At 45.1% G+C, this 19,989-nt stretch overlaps 1 protein-coding gene across 3 annotated transcripts in view; it reads left to right on the top strand.

Annotated features, from left to right (window-relative positions):
* LOC135769018 (uncharacterized) overlaps window positions 1–19,989 on the top strand; it is a 178,654-nt gene that overhangs the window by 11,120 nt on the left and 147,545 nt on the right. For 2 of the 3 annotated variants that reach the window (XM_065278375.2, XM_065278374.2), the window contains 2 exons: window positions 949–1,167; window positions 7,546–10,171. In XM_065278375.2, coding sequence (XP_065134447.1) covers window positions 1,080–1,167; window positions 7,546–8,822 — 1,365 coding nt within the window. In that variant the 5' untranslated portion in view covers window positions 949–1,079 and the 3' untranslated portion in view covers window positions 8,823–10,171. Of the gene's footprint in view, window positions 1–948; window positions 1,168–7,545; window positions 10,172–19,989 lie in introns of those variants that run through there. The other variant, XM_073813826.1, reaches the window with a different exon arrangement.

The following is a 19,989-nucleotide window of genomic DNA, read 5'->3' as shown; positions in this document are numbered from 1 at the left end:
GTCCTGTCCTGTCGTGCCATAGTATCTGTCTCCTGTTTTTTTTTATTTTGGATTACTCTCCGTGCTCTCTGCTGACTTATCCCCTTTAGATTCCCCGCCCGCTGTCAGTCTCTCCTGTGTGGCGTGTCTCCCATCTAGCCGCTGTGAACACTCTGTCTGTGGATTCTCCGAGCGCCTGTCTCCATCTTGTGCTGTCCAGCCGCAGTGCGCTCCGGCGCGTAATTCTGCATAAGACTCGGACAGCCCCTGTGCGCTGTCCAGCACGGACTCAGCTGAAGACTCTGACCGCCTCTCTCTCTCTCTCTGCCCGTTGCAGGATTCCTCTCTACCACCTGACTCGTGTTGGAGCAGCTGGGTTGACTATACTTTCCCTGCGTGAGGTGATCGGCCATATATACTCTCTCCCACCGTTCGTTGTCTGGCCGGAGCCCGAACGTGTGTGGTTCTTCGCCCCAGTGCCTGTGTGTGCTCCCCGCTCCCAGCCGTCTGCCTTGGTGTGGCTTTTGCCCAGACGTGCTATTGTCATTTTGCACCCATTATTATTTAAATAAACATTTCTGTTACCTGCACTGGGATCTTCTATTTTCATTGCCTGACAGGTGGGTCCTATAATCAGATGATGTCTGCATCATTTTACTTTGACATGTGTAACTAACTTTTATTAAAACCTCAATCGCCCAATCAAAATGTTTATTCAAATTAATTGAAAAAAGGTAGAATCACCCAGGTCTACACCAAACATAAGATTCAGATCTGTAATTAATGTGTAAGAAAACAAGTGAATCATTACACCCCCATAACATAAAAGCCAATCTTAGTACAACGTTAGAAATTAACCAATTATCTATTTAAATAAAACTACAGAAGTGAAACATTAAAAAAGTCTGAAACAGATGGTGAATTTTTTACTGACATTAAATGTTTTAATGTCTCTTCTTTCCTCTCTAGTTCACACCCATATAGTGAAAGTGATTGAGACCTTCAGTGAAGCTCCTCCCACAACAACCCACCAATAAATGCTGGAGTCAAACACACAGAGAAATCACTCCATGTGTGACAACTGAAATCTTCATGACATAATGTTGATGCTGGTGAAAGAGGAGCTTGAGAAGATGACAGATCCACAATCATGCAGAATAAAGGATGAAGATACTGAGGAACAAATAGGTTGGTGTCTATTTATCATTCTTTATCTTTGAGGGTTGAGGAATAATCATAAAAAATTAAATTTGGCATTTAGAAACATGAGGGGAAAATAAACTAAAATCATGAGATGATAACTTTCTGCATCTATAGACGGTTTTAGCAGTAAAAACATAAACAGTGGTCAACACGTATCTTCAGGTAAACTCCGCTAGGAATAAATAACAACAAAGTAATTTAAACCAGTGGTTCTTAACGTTATTCCTGGAGGCCCACTGCCCTGCACATTTTGTATGTCTCCCTTATTTAACACACCTGAATCAAATCATCAGCTCATTAGAAGAGATCTCAATGAACTGAACTGAGTCTGTCAGACAAAAGAGACATACAAAATGTGCAGGGCAGTGGGCCTCCAGGAATAACGTTAAGAACTAGTGATTTAAACCATAGTTTATTTATATAACAAGCAAAAAACAACAACACATAGATTACCTAGGAAACCTAGACATTTTTTTATTTTCAACAAGGTTTTCCATTTAGTTCTTTTAAGCATGTCTCAAAAAAGGCTAATTCAGCCTATAAATAAAGCATGTACACTTGCAAAACATCTTTGAATCTGAATACCATGTTCACCAAAATATTGTTCTGAATTATAGTTCTGATTTAAAAATTTTCCTCACATTTTGGTTTAACGACTCAGATTTGATAATGCCATAGAGTACAGAATAAAAGCAATTTAAACAAACTTTCTAGTTAAACATTAAAGTAGACTAGTGTGATCAACAGGGGTGATTTTCATTTTAGGGGCCCCCAATGGAGTATAATGAAATAAATAAAATAAATAAATAATTGGAATTCAGTGTAAGGTTAGGTCTATATGTGACCCGTCACGGAAACCAGTGACACAAGTCAGAGGCACAACTTTTGAGATAATGAGAACGTTTTTTTTTCAAAATTTGTGATTTTTGTTTTATTGCAGAATCTGTTAGTTGAGATCAGGAAGAAGCCTCTTCATGTTTGAAATAGCAGTTTTTGGATATTTAAAAGCGTACGTTTTGCGGTTGAAATCGGCTTCTTTTTCCGGAGATTATAGCGTGCAGCGGGGGGGCGTCATTGTCTGTATATTTACATACTGTATAAGCGGGTGTTTTGCCGCCGCCCCCAAAGGGAACAGCATGACTCCTTAATGGGGATAGTTCACCCAAAAATGAAAATAATGTCATTAATGTCTTACCCTCATGTCGTCCTAAACTCAGAAGACCGTTCATCTTCGGAACACAGTTTCAGATGTTTTAATGTTAGATTTAGTCCGAGAGCTTTCTGTCTCCTCCATTGAAACTCTATGTATGGTTTCAATGTCCAGAAAGGTAATAAAACATCATCAAAGTAGTCCATGTGACATCAGTGGGTCAGTTAGAAAGTGTTGAAGCATCGAAAATACATTTTGATCCAAAAATAGCAAGAATTACGACTTTATTCAGCATGGTCTTCTCTTTCGGTTCTGTTGTGAACCGTGTGAAGTCACGTGACTGTAGTGACGCGGCTGACCTGTTCCTCAGATATGTTTGCTAAGTTTTTTTTTCAAACTTACACCGTGCGTCTCTCCAGAGTGTAAACGAAGCTTGGGCGTAGAAAAAAAAGCTGGGGCACAACAGATAACAGTCAGCCGTGTCGTACGTCAGCCGCGTCACTGGCTTGCTCGACTTTATGCGGCGCCGCAGTCGGATGACGTCAAAGTACCATGATAGCTCTTCAAGAAATCGCTCTCGTGGTACTTTGACGTCATCTGTCTGTCAGTTCTTGCAGTGCAGCATGAAGTCAAACACACACAAAAAAGTCACAAAGAGATCGTTGAATTCGTTATATAATTGGCTACATGTTTTGTCTATCAATATTTTCCATGAAGTCATTGGTTGATGAAGGAACAAGTGAGCGATTGGTTACATCCCTAAAGGACGTCACGTTTTCGACGGCGCTGTTTGGATTATCTGTTACACTACCTCCCTATTTTAAATACAAACTTTGAAGGCGGCTTCATGTGTTTAACAGACCGTAAATTACCGGAGTGTAATCTAATATACCCTTACATGTTACGAAGAAAATAGTCCTCAGATTGTATATTATATACTACTACCAGACATTCATGTGAAATCTATTTAATAAAAACAAGACAAAAGTTGTGTTTGGTCGTCAGGGGGACTTGAGTGCCTGTGTTGAGGCACTTGGTAACCTTGGGTCACACATTCGTCCATTTATCAAGAATGAAGTTATTTTTAAAGGTGTTTTTAAATTTGGATTGATTTTTGCACGGGATGACGCCTCCTTACTTATCCGATCTTTTGAATGTCCACGACCCAGTAAAATCACTAAGGTCATCTAATCAGTTGCTCCCTGATGTTCCGAGATCTAGGCTTAAAAACAGAGGCGACCAAGCCTTTTCAGTGGCAGCTTCTGTAAGGGAAAAATAAAATGTATATCCATCTGTTTGGCCCAACGGCGGAATCCAAACGGCATGGCAGAAGGATCGTCAAGCGTTCGGTCTTTTCTGGCGCTTATCAATGACGTTTTAACGTTACGCAACTTGGGTAGCTTCATCTGACTCCAAGAAGATAAAGACATATTGTAATATGAATCAAAATTGATGTAATTGTGGAATTTGGATAAACGTTTGATCATTCTATTTAACTCATCATTATATTGACTCGTTCAAGTGGATCTCAACTGTCGCTTAGAATCCTTGTATCAGCTGCTGCAGGTTCACGATCACAAACTCGACCATACAACTAGTCAAGAGTTAAAAAGTTCGTCAGACCTTATAATTAATGGCAGTCAATACAGCTATGTTTAACTCTGGTAAGTAGAGTTAACTAGTTCGTCAGACCAAATAATTAAAGGCAGTCGATGCGTCGATGCTTAACCCTGTAGTTAAAATTAAGTGGTTCGTCAGACCAAGATAATATAACGAAAAAGGCAGACGATGTGCCAAACTTTACTTTATTGATAAAGGGTAAGTGGTTCGTCAGACCAAATAACTAAAAAACAAAATGGCAGACAATACGCCTACTTAATCCTGATCGTAGATTTGCGGTAACAAAGCATACATCAATTTACTTGTAGTCAATAATTCAGAGTAAGGCAGAATAAATGCAAACGTAACAATTTATTAACCAGGTAGTTAAAACATAATTCAGAAGCCAATTTACAATCCAATTAAAATACGAAAGAATAAAAAGAAAAATCATTGCATAACTGGTAAGAATGAAGATCTATTTACAGATTCCTCAAAATAAAATGAAATACGTGATGTGTTTCTATGAGGATCTATATCAACGATACAGCATCATGGGGGTGCATTTCTAGATATGCACAAAGCATTGTGATAATGATATATTGATTGGTTTTTTTAAAGCTCCCATTCTGTCTGTGATTTTGAAGCTTTGATTTTGTTTATAGTGGGCAATATAACATGTGTTCATGTTTCACGTGTAAAAAAACGCGGTATTTTTCACACAATTGACTTATCTGTATAGCGCTGTTTTCACTGTCCTCAAAACAGGCTGATGTCTTCCTTGTTATGTGAAGTCCCTCCTTCAGAAATACGTAACGAGTTCTGATTGTGTAGTTTGTTTAGTGTGCTGTGATTCGATAGCAGCTTAGCTTAGCAGAGCCGTTTGAGCCAAAGCTGGTGACTGATGTATTCATGTGGGCGGAGTTTAGTCAAAAAACTGTTTTACTGACGTCATTAAAGCAGGAAGTAAAGGGCTGTAGTCCAAACCTACCGTTCGTTGTAGGCTTTTAAAGAGGAATTCTTTTGAAAAAAATATCTCGCCTGGCAGTGAACTTTGAGCTTTATCATTTTACAGGTATTATTTATGCTATTATAGCAACATTACACTCTAACTAGGGTTTTAAAAATGGTATCAGGAAGAACGTGACCTTTAAGTCCAGGGTTGTTGCCTTATATATAGTCAACATGTCTAAGGTAGGAGGTGTCTCCCAACATTAGGTTAAGTTTACTTATTTATTGTCACAGATTAACATTGAATCCTGTTGTCATATTAATAAACCCAAATGTACCACTTGCATTAAAAACAATTCATATAACACCAAACAAGACCAGTTTCAGATACTTTGTGTATACAGAATGTAGCATTCCATATACAGTTTGCTTGAGAACATGAGGAGAGGGGGACGAGAAAGTGTGGTAGGGTGTCCCACACCATGGGGTAGTGTTCTTGCGGGGTAGATGTGAACTCTTTGAGAGGTTTCAGATGATAATTTAACAGAGGTTCCCTGTGGATTCAGCCATTTGCTGCTGGTTTTAGGAATACCTTTTGTCATGGTTTCGCATCACCTTACACTCCTAATCTATGGAACTTAATTCTTTTAAAACTGTAAAGCACTTTGGCCAACTATGGTTGTTTCTAAAAGTGCTATATAAAAAAATTGAATTAAAAATTCTACAGGAGCTGATGGATGGCGATCGAGCGCCCTCTACGCCAAAAGTCTACATGGTGGCTATAGCACACTCCTGTAGACGACCATTCTGTTGGGAAACACGATTTTATTGATACGTTTCTCGGAGCTCATAGGCTGAACCCACAGCAACCGCACACGGTCCCATCTTGGGATCTATCCACGGTCCTGAAAGCGCTGTAAAGCCCCCCCCCCCTCGACCCCTCGAACAGTTGGACCTGTGAGCCCTCTCGTTTAAAACCGCTTTCCTGCTCGCACTGGCATCGGTTAAACAGGTGTGCGATACTCTGGTTTAATGGGACCCCCCATTTGGCGTCTCTCTGGTAAAGGCACTTACAGCCCGTTTTATGCACGGTGTGATGCGAGGTGAATAGTTTTGCGGATTAAACCTTATTGAAAGGAAATATGCGAGGTGAATAGTTTTGCGGATTAAACCTTATTGAAAGGAAATTATAAGGTTGCTCACGTAACCCTGGTTCCCTGAAATAACAGGAACAAGCATTGCGTTGCTGGCTGTGCTTAGTCACGTAGTGAGAGCTCCTTTGTGCGCTGCAGTCAAATAAAGGTAAGGCTCTATAGCATTTGATTCCAGGCTTATAAACGGCGTAACCTCGTCGCTTTTCCCGGGCTCAAAAGCCATTTGTCTGTAATTTTTATGGACGTTAAGCAATAGGCTTCAATCGTAGTAAACAGGAGTTTCCCCATAGCATCAGCAACTGACACAATGCTCGTTCCCGTTATTTCAACGAACCAGGGTTACGTGAGTAACCTTTTAACTTTTGTTTTAACTGTAGTAAAGCCATGGTTAATTTTCATAAGGGAAGACCGAATGCAATAAAATGTTTACATGCAGTTAAGAGAATTAACAGTTTTCTATGATACTCACAAAGACAGCTTTTTTGAGAAGTTCATTTGTCCGTAAACCAAAAAGACGCAAACATGTACTCATTTAGCTCTGTGCATGCTTGCCTTTGTTGGGTAGGAAGCGTTGTGCCTCGCACATTATGCGCATCGCATTTTCTCAGTTTAAGGCTGCAGTCCAGTCCAACACAGTTAATCTCATCATTATACAGTAAAGAAATCACTTCAAGAATAAAAATAAGGCGTTAAGTTTTGTTGTAAAACAGAACAAAAAAAAGATTGCCCAATCTATAAGCATAGACATTATTCATTCCACAGAAAGATTCAATTCTATTTTATTTATATAGCCATTTCAAAATTGTTTCATTGTTTCAAATTGTTTCAGGTTCGAGGACGAGACAGGGAAAAAGAAACAAAATCCTGTTAGTGTAAGAGCCGCTCGCATGTAATGCAAGTGTCATACAGTATAATGGTTGAATATCTGCTCGGTTCCGGACAAGCTAACTATTGCGGCATAAGTATATTTACAAGATGAGTTAAAGACTAATACTATGCACCTTCTTCCAGCCTACAATAAAATCATTATGTTCAATTTGCAACGTACATTAATATTTTCTTAATATTTGTTTTAGTAATGTGGCCAAAGCCCCCTAAAAATGGCCTAACAATGCCCATGGTGATCAACACTGCAAATGTTTGTCATATTTTATTTAATATTGCCAACACTATTCATAGATAATGCTATTTTCACTAAAATATTGAGGTGCATGAGCTCAGATTAATTAGGGTTATGATAAATTACGTCAAAAAAGAAATACAAAACCAGTCCTAACTAAATGAAAACAAGTTGACAAAAACATAGGATCAAATGTTTGGTGATATTGTAAACACCAAAAGTGTTATAGGGTTTTGAACAAAGCACAAGAGATAAACGACAAGAGCAGAAATTGACAATATAAGTGAGATAATGTACTTCACATTAAAAATAACATGGATACATGACATCTCAAATGTGTTTTGTCACTCTGATTTATCAATATGAACTATTTACTGTCTTCATTTTAGATATGATGGAAATAAACACGGATCATCTACTTGAACTGAATGAAGTGGATGAGAAACATCAGAATGTGAAAAGAAACCATAATGTTTCACTGAAAGAAACTCTGAAGACAGAAGACATAAAGTGTGAAAATAGTTTCAATGAAGATGAACGCCCTGCAGATCACAAGAGAACTCACAGTGAAGAGAAACCTTTCACATGTCAACAGTGTGGAAAGAGTTTCAGAAGAAAAGATCACCTTAACATACATGTGAGTGTTCACACCGGAGAGAAACCATTCACTTGTCATCTGTGCGGAAACAGTTTCAGAAATAAAAGTACCCTTAAGTTTCACACATTCATTCACACTGGAGAGAAACCGTTCACATGCCATGAGTGTAAAAAAAGTTTCAGAAGTAAGAGTACCTTAACAGCACACATGACAATTCACACAGGAGAGAAACCTCACGCATGTCTTCAGTGTGAAAAGAGTTACAGAGATAAACGTGGACTTGAGGCTCACATGAGAAGTCACACTGGAGAGAAACCTTACATATGCTCTCAGTGTGAAAAAAGTTTTTCAAGCAAACGCACTCTTAAGGCACACATGAATGTTCACAATGCAGAAAAACCATTCACATGTCATCACTGTGCAAAAGGTTTTAAAACGAAACGTGACCTTAATATACATGTGAGTATTCACACTGAAGAGAGACCGTTCACTTGTCATCACTGTGGAAAGAGTTTTAAAGTGAAAAATGAACTTAATAGACACCTAAAAATTCACACTGGAGAGAAGCCTCACACTTGTCATGTTTGTGGAAAGAGTTTCAGTTTGAAGTGTATTCTTAAGAGACACATGATGATTCACAGTGAAAAGAAACCTCACGCATGTCTTCAGTGTGAAAAGAGTTTCATAGAAAAAAGTCAACTTGAGATTCACATGAGAAGTCACACTGGAGAGAAACCTTACAAATGTCTTCACTGTGAAAAGAGTTTTACAAGGAAAGATATTCTTAAGATACACATGAGAAGTCACACTGGAGAAAAACCGTTCACTTGTCATCAGTGTGGAAAGAGTTTTAAAATGAAACGTGACCTTAATGAACACCTAAGAATTCACACTGGAGAGACACCATACGCGTGTCAACAGTGTAAAAAGAGTTTCAGGGCAAAATTTCAACTTACTGTACATTTGAGAACTCACACTGAAGAGAAACCGTTCACATGCCATGAGTGTAAAAAGAGTTTCAAAACAAAATTTAACCTTAAAAGACACGCAAGATTTCACACTCAATAGAAACCATTCATGTGTCAACAGTGTGGATATGACAACAAAGTTTAGAAATCAGCTGAGGTCTTATTAATAAAACTGTCTGGAGGATCTTTACTAAAAGTCTACATGTGCACAAAAGCCAAAAATGGCGTTCGGCAAAAAAAAATTCAGGCCGTTTCTCAATATGTGTTCTTGTCTGTACTTGTGTTCTTGTGGAGCGGAAGTACTGTTCCAATTCCAAGTTCACATCAAGTCAAGTTTACATAACATCTCGGGATGTGTTCTTGATCCGTTCGTTTTATTGAGGATGCATCAGAAGGTGTATTGTGTGGACTTAACGACAGCCAAGTTTCCCAGAATACATTTCACGTCAACGGCAGTGGAGCTTAAAACCTGCACAATATTTGAAATATTACTCTTTCTGTCATAAAATGTAGCTGTTTAGTCAAGAAAATAGATTAATAAAATTTAAATCGGTGGTCAGTTACTGAAGATAGCGCCTATATTAACATTTCCTCTGATGATTTTGGATATGTGAGTTCAAGTTGATCAGCGGGCAGTCAGTGTCGTGTACACCACCGGGGGCAGATTTATCACTGCAAGTCCTTCTGAAATTTGCCGCTGTCTCATTGCAGCTGCTCTGCCCTTCAGTGTCTGATCATTAAACATGAAATATTTCTGTAGCGGTAAACAAGCTTCCAAATTTCCAATTTTATCCCTTGTTTCTTAACCACAATGAGAGGTGATGATGCAATGTTTCTGACGCGTACAAAGTAGCATAAAATCCAAAGAGGCTTGTTGATGTTTCCTACTGATAACTTTATTGTATCAAAATTAAAGATGCATTTTAGCATAAAACAAACACAAATCCACTTTCAGCCATTCTCCATGTGTATCGTCAATTAACTGTATGATCTTGCACCAGCGCCTTCCTCCTGTCATGGGTGGCATAACCTTTTAAACATTTCTCTCACCTATAGAGGACACACCCTCAAAGAAATTAACAATTAATCATACAACAACAGAATTATATTTAAATGAACAAATTGAACAAAAATGTGAAATAAGCTAGTAACTATGGCTCCTACAATTCCCTTTTGATATATCTAACTGGCATTTTTTGGTCTTATCAATTTATTTCTCTTTATTATTCATATGAAGTCTGTTATTTGTTATTATCGTTTTAACTGATGTTAAAGTTAAGTTTCATAACTTAAGTCACATATATTTTCTATATAATCTTAACACTGAAGCAATAACTTTGTACTTTAACTAGATTTTTTTCTTGTGTTTACTTCATGTTGTACAAAAGTTTTGTACTTTTAAATGAATGGTCGTGCTTTATATCATATTTTATTTTGTAATAAACACATTGAAGCTATTCAGCTGTCCGTGTACTTTTGCATCTGTTCATTTTTCCTTTTTAACCATGACAAGAAAAATAAAATATTAATGGCTGTTCCATTTTTAAAATGCAATGTTAATGGTACAAATTTGAATTAGAACTGTATTCAGAACATTCTAACAAAATAAATATTGGCTGATCTTTTTCCACATTTTCTAGGTTGATAGAAGCACTGGGGACCCAATTATAGCACTTAAACATGGAAAAAGTCAGATTTACATACTATGACCTCTTTAAGGCAGAGTAATGAATAGGTTATTCTGATTTTGTTCAGGAATAAGGATCGGATTAATATCTGTTTAGCTAAGACTCATTTTTGTGGTCGAATGCAACTAGACGGTTTTAACTATCTATAGTTATCTGATCAGAGAAGTGACCTCGTGTAAGGCCCTATAATGACTGCTGGAATGTAAAAAAAAGTTAAATAATGTGAAAAAATATAGTAAAAAGGACATTCTTAAATGTAACCTGGTGAGAAAACTGGCAAAATAATTAGGAAAATCAAAAATGTTAAAATTATTCGGTTGTTCGGCATTCGGCTGAGTTTTTCATTTTATTGAGCTTCGGACAAGAATTTTCCTTACAGTGCATCCCTATTTCTTTTCGTAAGAAGGCATTTGATAAAAAATCAATCAAAGTAGATGAAGTGAGATGTTGGATCAAAGAACGGAGGAATCAAAACACTGAGAATAGAAATTTGTGAGTAATAATAAAGACAAGAGAATAATAATTATACGTCCATAACCAGGCTGAATAGTTGTTAATGGGGGTCCCCAAAACCTTAATCCCCTGATTTAAATAAAATAAAATTGTGATTGATACATGAGAAACAGATTTTGAATGTTTTACTGACATTAAATGTTTTAATTTCTCTTTTGTCACTGTCACAAGGTGACGATCTTTAGGGGGCGGAACCAAAGTTGGGAAAGTTTGGTTCCGCCCGGAAGTGTTTCCGCCCAGACCGGAAGAACCGAACACCGGACTTCCGGTAGCGCCGTAACGGAGAAGATTGGGGAATTCGATGCACCTGTGCCTAGTTAGAAACAGCGGGAAATGATTGGAAGACACGCCAAACACAGCAGTATATAAGGCTGAGTTTATTCACAGTCAGGAGTTCCCTTTGGGTGTGTGTAAGCACTGTGTTGTGCCCGCTGGTACGATATGTTTTGTGGCTGTTAAACTCTCTCTCTCTCACAGGCTGAACAGAAAATGTTGAGGACATTACAAACCTTAAAGGTGACAAGAAGAACGAACGCATGACAGATTGAGACGAAGTGAAAGAGGATATTTAAATCAACAAACGCTGTGAGTACCAGAGCAAATGCAGGTGAGTGTTATACTGACCTGGTGTATGCTAGAACTCTCTTCAGGAGAAAAAGAGCGGCCCTACCCCTATTAGAGCGTGGTGGGTGAGCCGGGTGGAAGTTTTCTTGTACTGAAGCAGACACAACGACGACATTATCAGCTGGGCCACATTATCCATCGCCGCTCGGATTGAAGTGAAGTAAAGAAAGACGGGAGTCCTTTTTGTGCACTGAGCGTGGTGGGTGAGTCATTTGTGCTTTGAAAACCTTTAAGTTTGATGTGGTGTTGTATATTGCTGTGGGTTGCTGTGGACTGCTGTGTGTTTTGTCTGACAGACCCCCGCTTTTACATGCTTCGCTAAAGGAAGACCAAGAGGCTGTTGGCCCTAGCTAAATTTAATCCTGCATATGTTGTGAGCGTGTTTCAGAGTTTGAGATTTACACGGCGCCCCGAGACGATCCTGGCCCGCCTAGACATTGAGTGGGTGGTGTGAGCACCAACGAAGAGCTGGAGGAGCAGCAGCATCGTGAGTACGGTTTGGGACAACTAACATTGTATACTGTGCGAGTTTATTATTGCAGAGAGTGAGGTGAAGGGATTTCCATCGTCCCGTGGCCTCTACAAGGGGCGCCCCTGCCCAGAGTTCGAACGCCGACAGCAGCGAGGTGAGGGAAGCGCTCGGCCCGGTGAGACGTTGAGTATTCCCACCCCCCTGCCACCGCACAGCCGTCGAGTGGGTTCGCCCCCGACGCCACGTAGTGACGGCTTACTCCATCAGGCGTTTCGCTAGGCGGATACCTGTGGAGGGAAGGACAGAGAAAGTGAATAACCTGAGGAGAGATCGAAGGAGCCCGTACTTACGGTGTGCTGTGTCTAGCTGAAGAGGTGAGCCATCATCCAAAGTCAAATAACTGTGTTTCAGTGTCCGAGTCGATACCTGTGGAGAGGAGAGGAGAGAGAGTGATTATTCTGAGGAGTAACAGAACGAGACCTGTACTTACGGTACGCTGAGTCCAGCAAAGAGGTGAGAGCCATTGTGAAGCAAACTAACTGTGCTTTGTGTCCAAGTCGATACCGGTGGAGAGGAGAGGAGAGAGAGTGATTATTCTGAGGAGTAACAGAACGAGACCTGTACTTACGGTACGCTGAGTCCAGCAAAGAGGTGAGAGCCATTGTGAAGCAAACTAACTGTGCTTTGTGTCCAAGTCGATACCGGTGGAGAGAAGAGGAGAGAGAGTGATTATTCTGAGAAGTAACAGAACGAGACCTGTACTTACGGTACGCTGAGTCCAGCCAAGAGGTGAGAGCCATTGTGAAGCAAACTAACGGTGCTTTGTGTCCAAGTCGATACCTGTGGAGAGAAGAGGAGAGAGAGTGATTATTCTGAGAAGTAATAGAACGAGACCTGTACTTACGGTACGCTGAGCCCAGCCGAGAGGTGAGAGCCATTTGTGAAGCAAACTAACTGTGCTTTGTGTCCAAGTCGATACCTGTGGAGAGAAGAGGAGAGAGAGTGATTATTCTGAGGAGTAACAGAACGAGACCTGTACTTACGGTACGCTGAGTCCAGCCAAGAGGTGAGAGCCATTGGTGAAGCAACTTAACTGTGCTTTGTGTCCAAGTCGATACCTGTGGAGAGAAGAGGAGAGAGAGTGATTATTCTGAGGGGTAACGGAACGAGACCTGTACTTACAGTACGCTGCGTTCAGCTGAGAGGTGAGCGCCATTCCAAGCCAACTAATTGTGCTCTGTGCCTAAGTTGTTACCTGCAGAGAAGAACGGAGAAACATGGAGTGACTCGACGAAACATTGGGAAAACGCAAGGAAGAGCCCACATCAGGGAGACCCAGGTACGCAGTTTAAATAAAAGATCTACAACACTCATCTAGTTTTGATTCTGCCTCCAGGAGGACAAAGGAGCGCGCCACGGATACCCTAGACCAGGTTGGAGCCTGAGTCTCACGCCCCCCTGGTCCCCAGTGTCCCGGACCTTTTCCTCGCTTCCCTGCTCCCTGTCCGTGGCCCACCTGGAGGGCAGAGAGAGAGCCATTAGTTTTAATTTCCCTTCCCCGTTTCCCTACTACCTTTTAAATATTTAATAAAGATTGTTTTAATATTTACCTGTTTCTCATGTTGTCTGGTCATTGGGTTGGCTTTGGGGACCTCCTCGAGGTGGAAGTTGAGAAGGGGCGTGGCTTAGCATAGTAGCGCCAGCCCCTTGGCCGTGACAGATTTTGGCGTAGTCGGCAGGGCCCCACCTCGAGTTGAGTAACCAGGGTCACCCAATGACCGACAACGCGGAACCCGCAGCCCAACCCCAGGCCATGCCCGCACCGGCAGCCCAACCCCGGGCCACGCCCGTTTTTATGGGTAGTCCATGGATACAGAAGTACGGAGGCACTGAGTCTGAGGTACGATTAGCCGAATGGAAAGCCCAGCTAGAGTACCTGGCCGATTTGCAGGGCCTTAGTGCAGCCCAGCGGCTCCAATTCGTGCTAAATTCTCTGGACGGAGAAGCACGAAGAGAAGTACAGGCCGCCCCCGAAGCTATTCGAGCTACCGCCCAATCAATATTCCAGTTTCTCACTGAACAATATGGCGATCACACCCCTGTAGCCGTCCTCCGCTCTCAATTTTTTAATTGCAAGCTAGGTCCCCTCCAACCAATACGAGCTTTCGCCCTAAGGCTGCGAGAACAGTTTACACGACTACAAGCCCGACGTGATCATGGGCTGGGAGACGGGGAAGCCTTGCTGCGCGATCAGTTTTTGTTGGGCATGAAGGAAGGCCCAGTGAGACAGAGCCTACGAGTGCAGTTTAGAAGAGACCCAGGCCTCACGTTCGAAGATTTGAAGAAAGAGGCATTAGCTCTAGAAGGCGACGAGACCGAGTTGGGTGAGCCCCCAGTGTGTGCGGTGGTCAGTGAAGCGACGCCGGCACCGCCGGAGGGCCCCGACTGGAAACAAATGTTGAAGGCGGAACTTCTTAAAGATGTCAGGGACCAGATGTCGGAGTTATCTAGAACCCTCTTGGGAGAATTGCGCCAGGGACGAGTGCGAGAGGAGCCAAGGCAGGTACCCAGAGAACGAGTGTACTCCGAGAGGGGCCGAGAGCCCCCCGGACGGACAGACTATGTTTATCGGCCCCGTTTTGAGTGGGACGAGCAGGGGAGACCAATTTGCAACCGCTGCAAGAAGCCGGGTCACTATAGTCGCCAGTGTGGGCCCCGCAGAGCATCCGAGGGTTTTTTTTAAGTCGACCGGCCACAGTGGGTCGTGTGGCCGGGACCCCTCGAGAAGACCCTAGGAGAGAAAGTGGTTCTAGGAGCCAGATGGTCGGGCATAGCCCAACAGCGGAGGTAAGAGTGTGTGGCAAGACGTTTTCGTGCCTGGTGGATACGGGCTCGCAAGTTACGCTGTTTGCTGAAAGTCTGTCCCGAGAAGTGTTCGGTAGACAAGGGATGCATGGAGCGGAGGCCCCCTGGTTGACCTTGAAGGGCGCAAACGGCCTGGAAATTCCCTACCTCGGCTACTTACTGGCAGACCTGGAAATCCACGGGGTGATGGTCCCCCAGACAGGTGTGATCATTGTACAGGATAAATGTTTAGGTAGCCACCGAGCTCTGTTGGGCATGAATGTCCTGTCCGAATGTTGGGAAGAGTTGTTTCGGGCTAGGCCGGGCCCAAGGATCGCGCCTGCTGAGAGGCCCAAGTGGGAGCGTGTAGTGGCTGATTGCCAACGGGTGCAGATGAACCAGGCCCGTAAGGGCCGAGAAGGGGTAGGAAGAGTAACCTGTCGATTTGCTTTGTCTATTCCCCCTAGGAGTGAGGCCATTGTGTGGGCCCGAGTGCCGCCCCGGGGGCCTGGACCGGAGGAATGGGTGTTGGTCGAACCCCACGTGGATTGTCCACAAGTGGAGGTAGCACGGGGCCTGGCAACGGTTCACCGTGGGAAGATCCCTGTGCGAGTGCGGAACGAACATCCATACGCAGTGCACCTACATCGACACCAACGGCTGGCCCGGTTGACGGTGGTAGCGCCCCAGCAGGTGAGGGAGGAGAGAGATGTCCGTTTTCGTCAGGTGTGCCCCACTGTCATCGAGGTGGCCCTGACACAGGTAGATGTCCCAACAGGAGGGCCTGGACAGGGTGTGCCGACCCACCTGGGAGGCGAGTCTTTACAGGGAGAGGGCCTAGACCGGGCGCAGACACAACAGTTACAGGCACTCCTCCGAAGGTGGCAACATGTGTTCGCCACGCATGATGAGGATTATGGGTGCACCGGGGTGGTGGAACATCACATCCCCACCGGGGACGCTGGGCCTAGTAGGGAGAGATATCGGCCGATCCCACCCACCCTATACACCGAAGTGCGCACTCTTCTGCAGGGCATGCTGGGGCGAGGCATCGTTCGGGAGAGTAGTAGCCCGTGGGTGGCGCCTATTGTGCTCGTCCAGAAGAAGACAGGGGCATGGAGACTTTGTGTAGATTATCGTAAGCTCAACCTAGTGACAAAGAAGGATGCGTTTCCCCTACCCCGGATTGAAGACTCTCTGGCTGGCCTCACGCGGTCGGCATGGTATTCCACCCTGGACTTGGCCAGTGGCTATTGGCAGGTGAAGGTGGCTGAAGCAGATCGGGAGAAGACCGCCTTAACGACCCCCTTCGGACTATTCGAGTGGGATCGGATGCCCTTCGGGCTTTGTAACGCTCCAGCCACTTTCCAGCGCCTGATGCAGCGGTGCCTTGGAGGTCAGTTGATGGAGTCAGTTTTGGTATACTTGGATGATGTAATCGTTTACTCCCCAGATTTCGATTCTCACCTCCGACACCTTGAGGAAGTTTTTCGGGCTATGGAAAAGTATGGCTTGAAGCTGCAGCCCGACAAATGCCACCTGCTGCGACGGGAAGTTCATTTCCTGGGTCATGTGGTCAGTGCAGCAGGGGTGGCCGTGGATCCGGGGAAAGTGTCTACGGTGGAGGAGTGGACTGCACCAACGACGGTGAGACAGGTACGATCCTTTCTAGGGTTTGTGGGCTATTACAGATGGTTATAAAGGACTTCTCCAAGATTGCCAAACCCCTTAACCAGTTACTAGTTGGTACAGGTCGGAACCGAGGTCGGGGGTCACCCTCCATTGACTGGGACGCGGGCTGCGAGGCGGCTTTCCGTAAGCTAAAACAGGAGCTATTGCAGGCCCCCATCCTAGCATACGCTGACTTTTCCTAGCCATTTGTTCTATACACAGATGCCAGCAACCTTGGACTGGGGGCGGTGTTAGCCCAACAACAGGAAGGAGCGGAACGAGTGATCGCGTATGCAAGTCGGAGCCTCCACCCCGCTGAGAGAAACGACGCGAATTACAGCTCCTTTAAACTAGAACTGTTGGCGTTGAAGTGGGCTGCAAGTGAGAAGTTTAAGGACTACCTTTGGGGTGCCAAGGTAACAGTGATTACTGATAATAACCCCTTAGTGCATTTGCAGACGGCGAAACTAGGTGCCGTGGAGCAGCGGTGGGTGGCCCAGCTAGCTAACTATGACCTCCAGATCCAGTATCGCCCTGGGCGGGAGCACACGAATGCAGATGTGCTCTCCAGGTTACAGGAGACAGAAGGCTCAAGGGACCGGGCCGACCCCGTTGCAGTTCGCTGTGAGGAAGGCTACATGGTGGGGGCAGTGGACGCCCCAGGAAGTCGACCAGAAACCGTGCCAGAGAACTGGGGGTGGGATCCCCGCCGGTGGGCGGAGAGACAGGCCCAGGACCAGGACATTTGTCAAGTGCGAGAGTGGGTGAAGCAAGGCCAACGGCCGACACTGGCCGAGCGAGTGGCCCAGACTGATGTTGGAAGGCGGCTGTTGGGACAATGGGACAGGCTGGAGTTGCAAGAAGGAGTGTTGTGCAGGAAGATCAGTGATCCAAAGCTAGGGGAGGAGGTGCGCCAGATCGTGGTGCCGACAGACCAGGTGACAGCGCTAGTTACAGCATACCATGACCAGTCAGGACATCAAGGCCAAGAGAGAACTGTGTCTCTGCTGCGCAGGTTCTTCTACTGGCCAGGGCTGGAGGCCTCGGTACACGGCCTGATCCAGGCGTGCCCTAGGTGCCTGCTGTTCAAGTCTAGGCGAGAGGCTCGAGCACCCATGGTGCCTATCCACGCAAAGGCTCCCCTGCACATCATGGCGATGGACTTCCTGACGCTGGGCCGGCCTCAAGATCGATACCAGAATATCTTGGTAATTACGGATTTGTTCACCAAGTACGCCTGGGCAGTCCCTACGCTCGACCAGACAGCAAACACTACCGCCACAGCCTTATGGCGGGTCGTCCTTCAGACGTTTGGGTGCCCAGAGTTCCTACATTCTGACCAGGGAGCCAACTTCGAATCTAGAGTGATCCGGGAATTATGCCAGTTGTACGGTTGTACAAAAACCCACACAACGTCATATCATCCCCAAGCCAACGGTGGCTGCGAGAGGTTCAACCAGACCCTATTGGGGTTATTGGGGACCCTGGACCAACGGCAGCAGAGTGATTGGGTGAGTGCCTTACCAAACCTTCTCCAAGCTTACAATAATAGCATACATAGTACGACGGGGTATGCCCCGACCTATCTGATGTTTGGCAGGCACGTGCGTATGCCCATTGACCTAGTCCTAGGAGTTGCAACAGGTCAGGAAGAGGGGAATGTGACCGAGTGGGTGGGACGCCACCATCAACGGCTACACTACGCCTATGAAGAGGTGTCAAGAAGGATCCAGACGACAGGGGAAAAGAATAAGCGACTGTACGACCGAACTGCCCGAGACGCCCCCCTGTTGCCAGGTGAGAGGGTTGTGGTACGGGATAATCGTCGGCAAGGGAAGGGCAAGTTGAGCGACCGATGGGAGTCCACCCCCTATGTGGTCTGTAGGCAGCAGAGACCGGGACAGCCGGTATACATCATCCGGCCTGAAGGCAAGTCGGGCCCAGAGCGGGTGGTACACCGCAATATGATCCGCCCCTGCCCAAATTACCCTGAAGCCGTGGAAGAAACTCCCACGGAGCCCGTACCGACGGCCACCTGGATTGGAGGGTGGGCTGTGATACCAGGACGACCCGTGGTAACACCACCTCCGGTCGCCCCGAGAGAACCAGAAGCGGCCCCTGAACCGGCTGAGCCCGATTCGCCTTTAAGGCGGTCCCAGCGGGAGAATCAAGGTCGACCTCCCGCCCGTTACGGTGAGTGGACGACTCGAAGACGTTCTAGGGACTAGAACGCATTGGCGGGAGAGGATGTCACAAGGTGACGATCTGTGGGTTGCTGTGGACTGCTGTGTGTTTTGTCTGACAGACCCCCGCTTTTACATGCTTCGCTAAAGGAAGACCAAGAGGCTGTTGGCCCTAGCTAAATTTAATCCTGCATATGTTGTGAGCGTGTTTCAGAGTTTGAGATTTACACGGCGCCCCGAGACGATCCTGGCCCGCCTAGACATTGAGTGGGTGGTGTGAGCACCAACGAAGAGCTGGAGGAGCAGCAGCATCGTGAGTACGGTTTGGGACAACTAACATTGTATACTGTGCGAGTTTATTATTGCAGAGAGTGAGGTGAAGGGATTTCCATCGTCCCGTGGCCTCTACAAGGGGCGCCCCTGCCCAGAGTTCGAACGCCGACAGCAGCGAGGTGAGGGAAGCGCTCGGCCCGGTGAGACGTTGAGTATTCCCAACCCCCTGCCACCGCACAGCCGTCGAGAGGGTTCGCCCCCGACGCCACGTAGTGACGGCCTACTCTATCAGGCGTTTCGCTAGGCGGATACCTGTGGAGGGAAGGACAGAGAAAGTGAATAACCTGAGGAGAGATCGAAGGAGCCCGTACTTACGGTGTGCTGTGTCTAGCTGAAGAGGTGAGCCATCATCCAAAGTCAAATAACTGTGTTTCAGTGTCCGAGTCGATACCTGTGGAGAGGAGAGAGAGTGATTATTCTGAGGAGTAACAGAACGAGACCTGTACTTACGGTACGCTGAGTCCAGCAAAGAGGTGAGAGCCATTGTGAAGCAAACTAACTGTGCTTTGTGTCCAAGTCGATACCGGTGGAGAGGAGAGGAGAGAGAGAGTGATTATTCTGAGGAGTAACTGAACGAGACCTGTACTTACGGTACGCTGAGTCCAGCAAAGAGGTCAGAGCCATTGTGAAGCAAACTAACTGTGCTTTGTGTCCAAGTCGATACCGGTGGAGAGAAGAGGAGAGAGAGTGATTATTCTGAGGAGTAACAGAACGAGACCTGTACTTACGGTACGCTGAGTCCAGCCAAGAGGTGAGAGCCATTGTGAAGCAAACTAACGGTGCTTTGTGTCCAAGTCGATACCTGTGGAGAGAAGAGGAGAGAGAGTGATTATTCTGAGAAGTAATAGAACGAGACCTGTACTTACGGTACGCTGAGCCCAGCCGAGAGGTGAGAGCCATTTGTGAAGCAAACTAACTGTGCTTTGTGTCCAAGTCGAT

Source organism: Paramisgurnus dabryanus, chromosome 3 (assembly GCF_030506205.2).
Source record: "Paramisgurnus dabryanus chromosome 3, PD_genome_1.1, whole genome shotgun sequence".
NCBI lineage: Eukaryota > Metazoa > Chordata > Actinopteri > Cypriniformes > Cobitidae > Paramisgurnus > Paramisgurnus dabryanus.
This window is presented reverse-complemented; position numbering and strand designations above follow the sequence as displayed.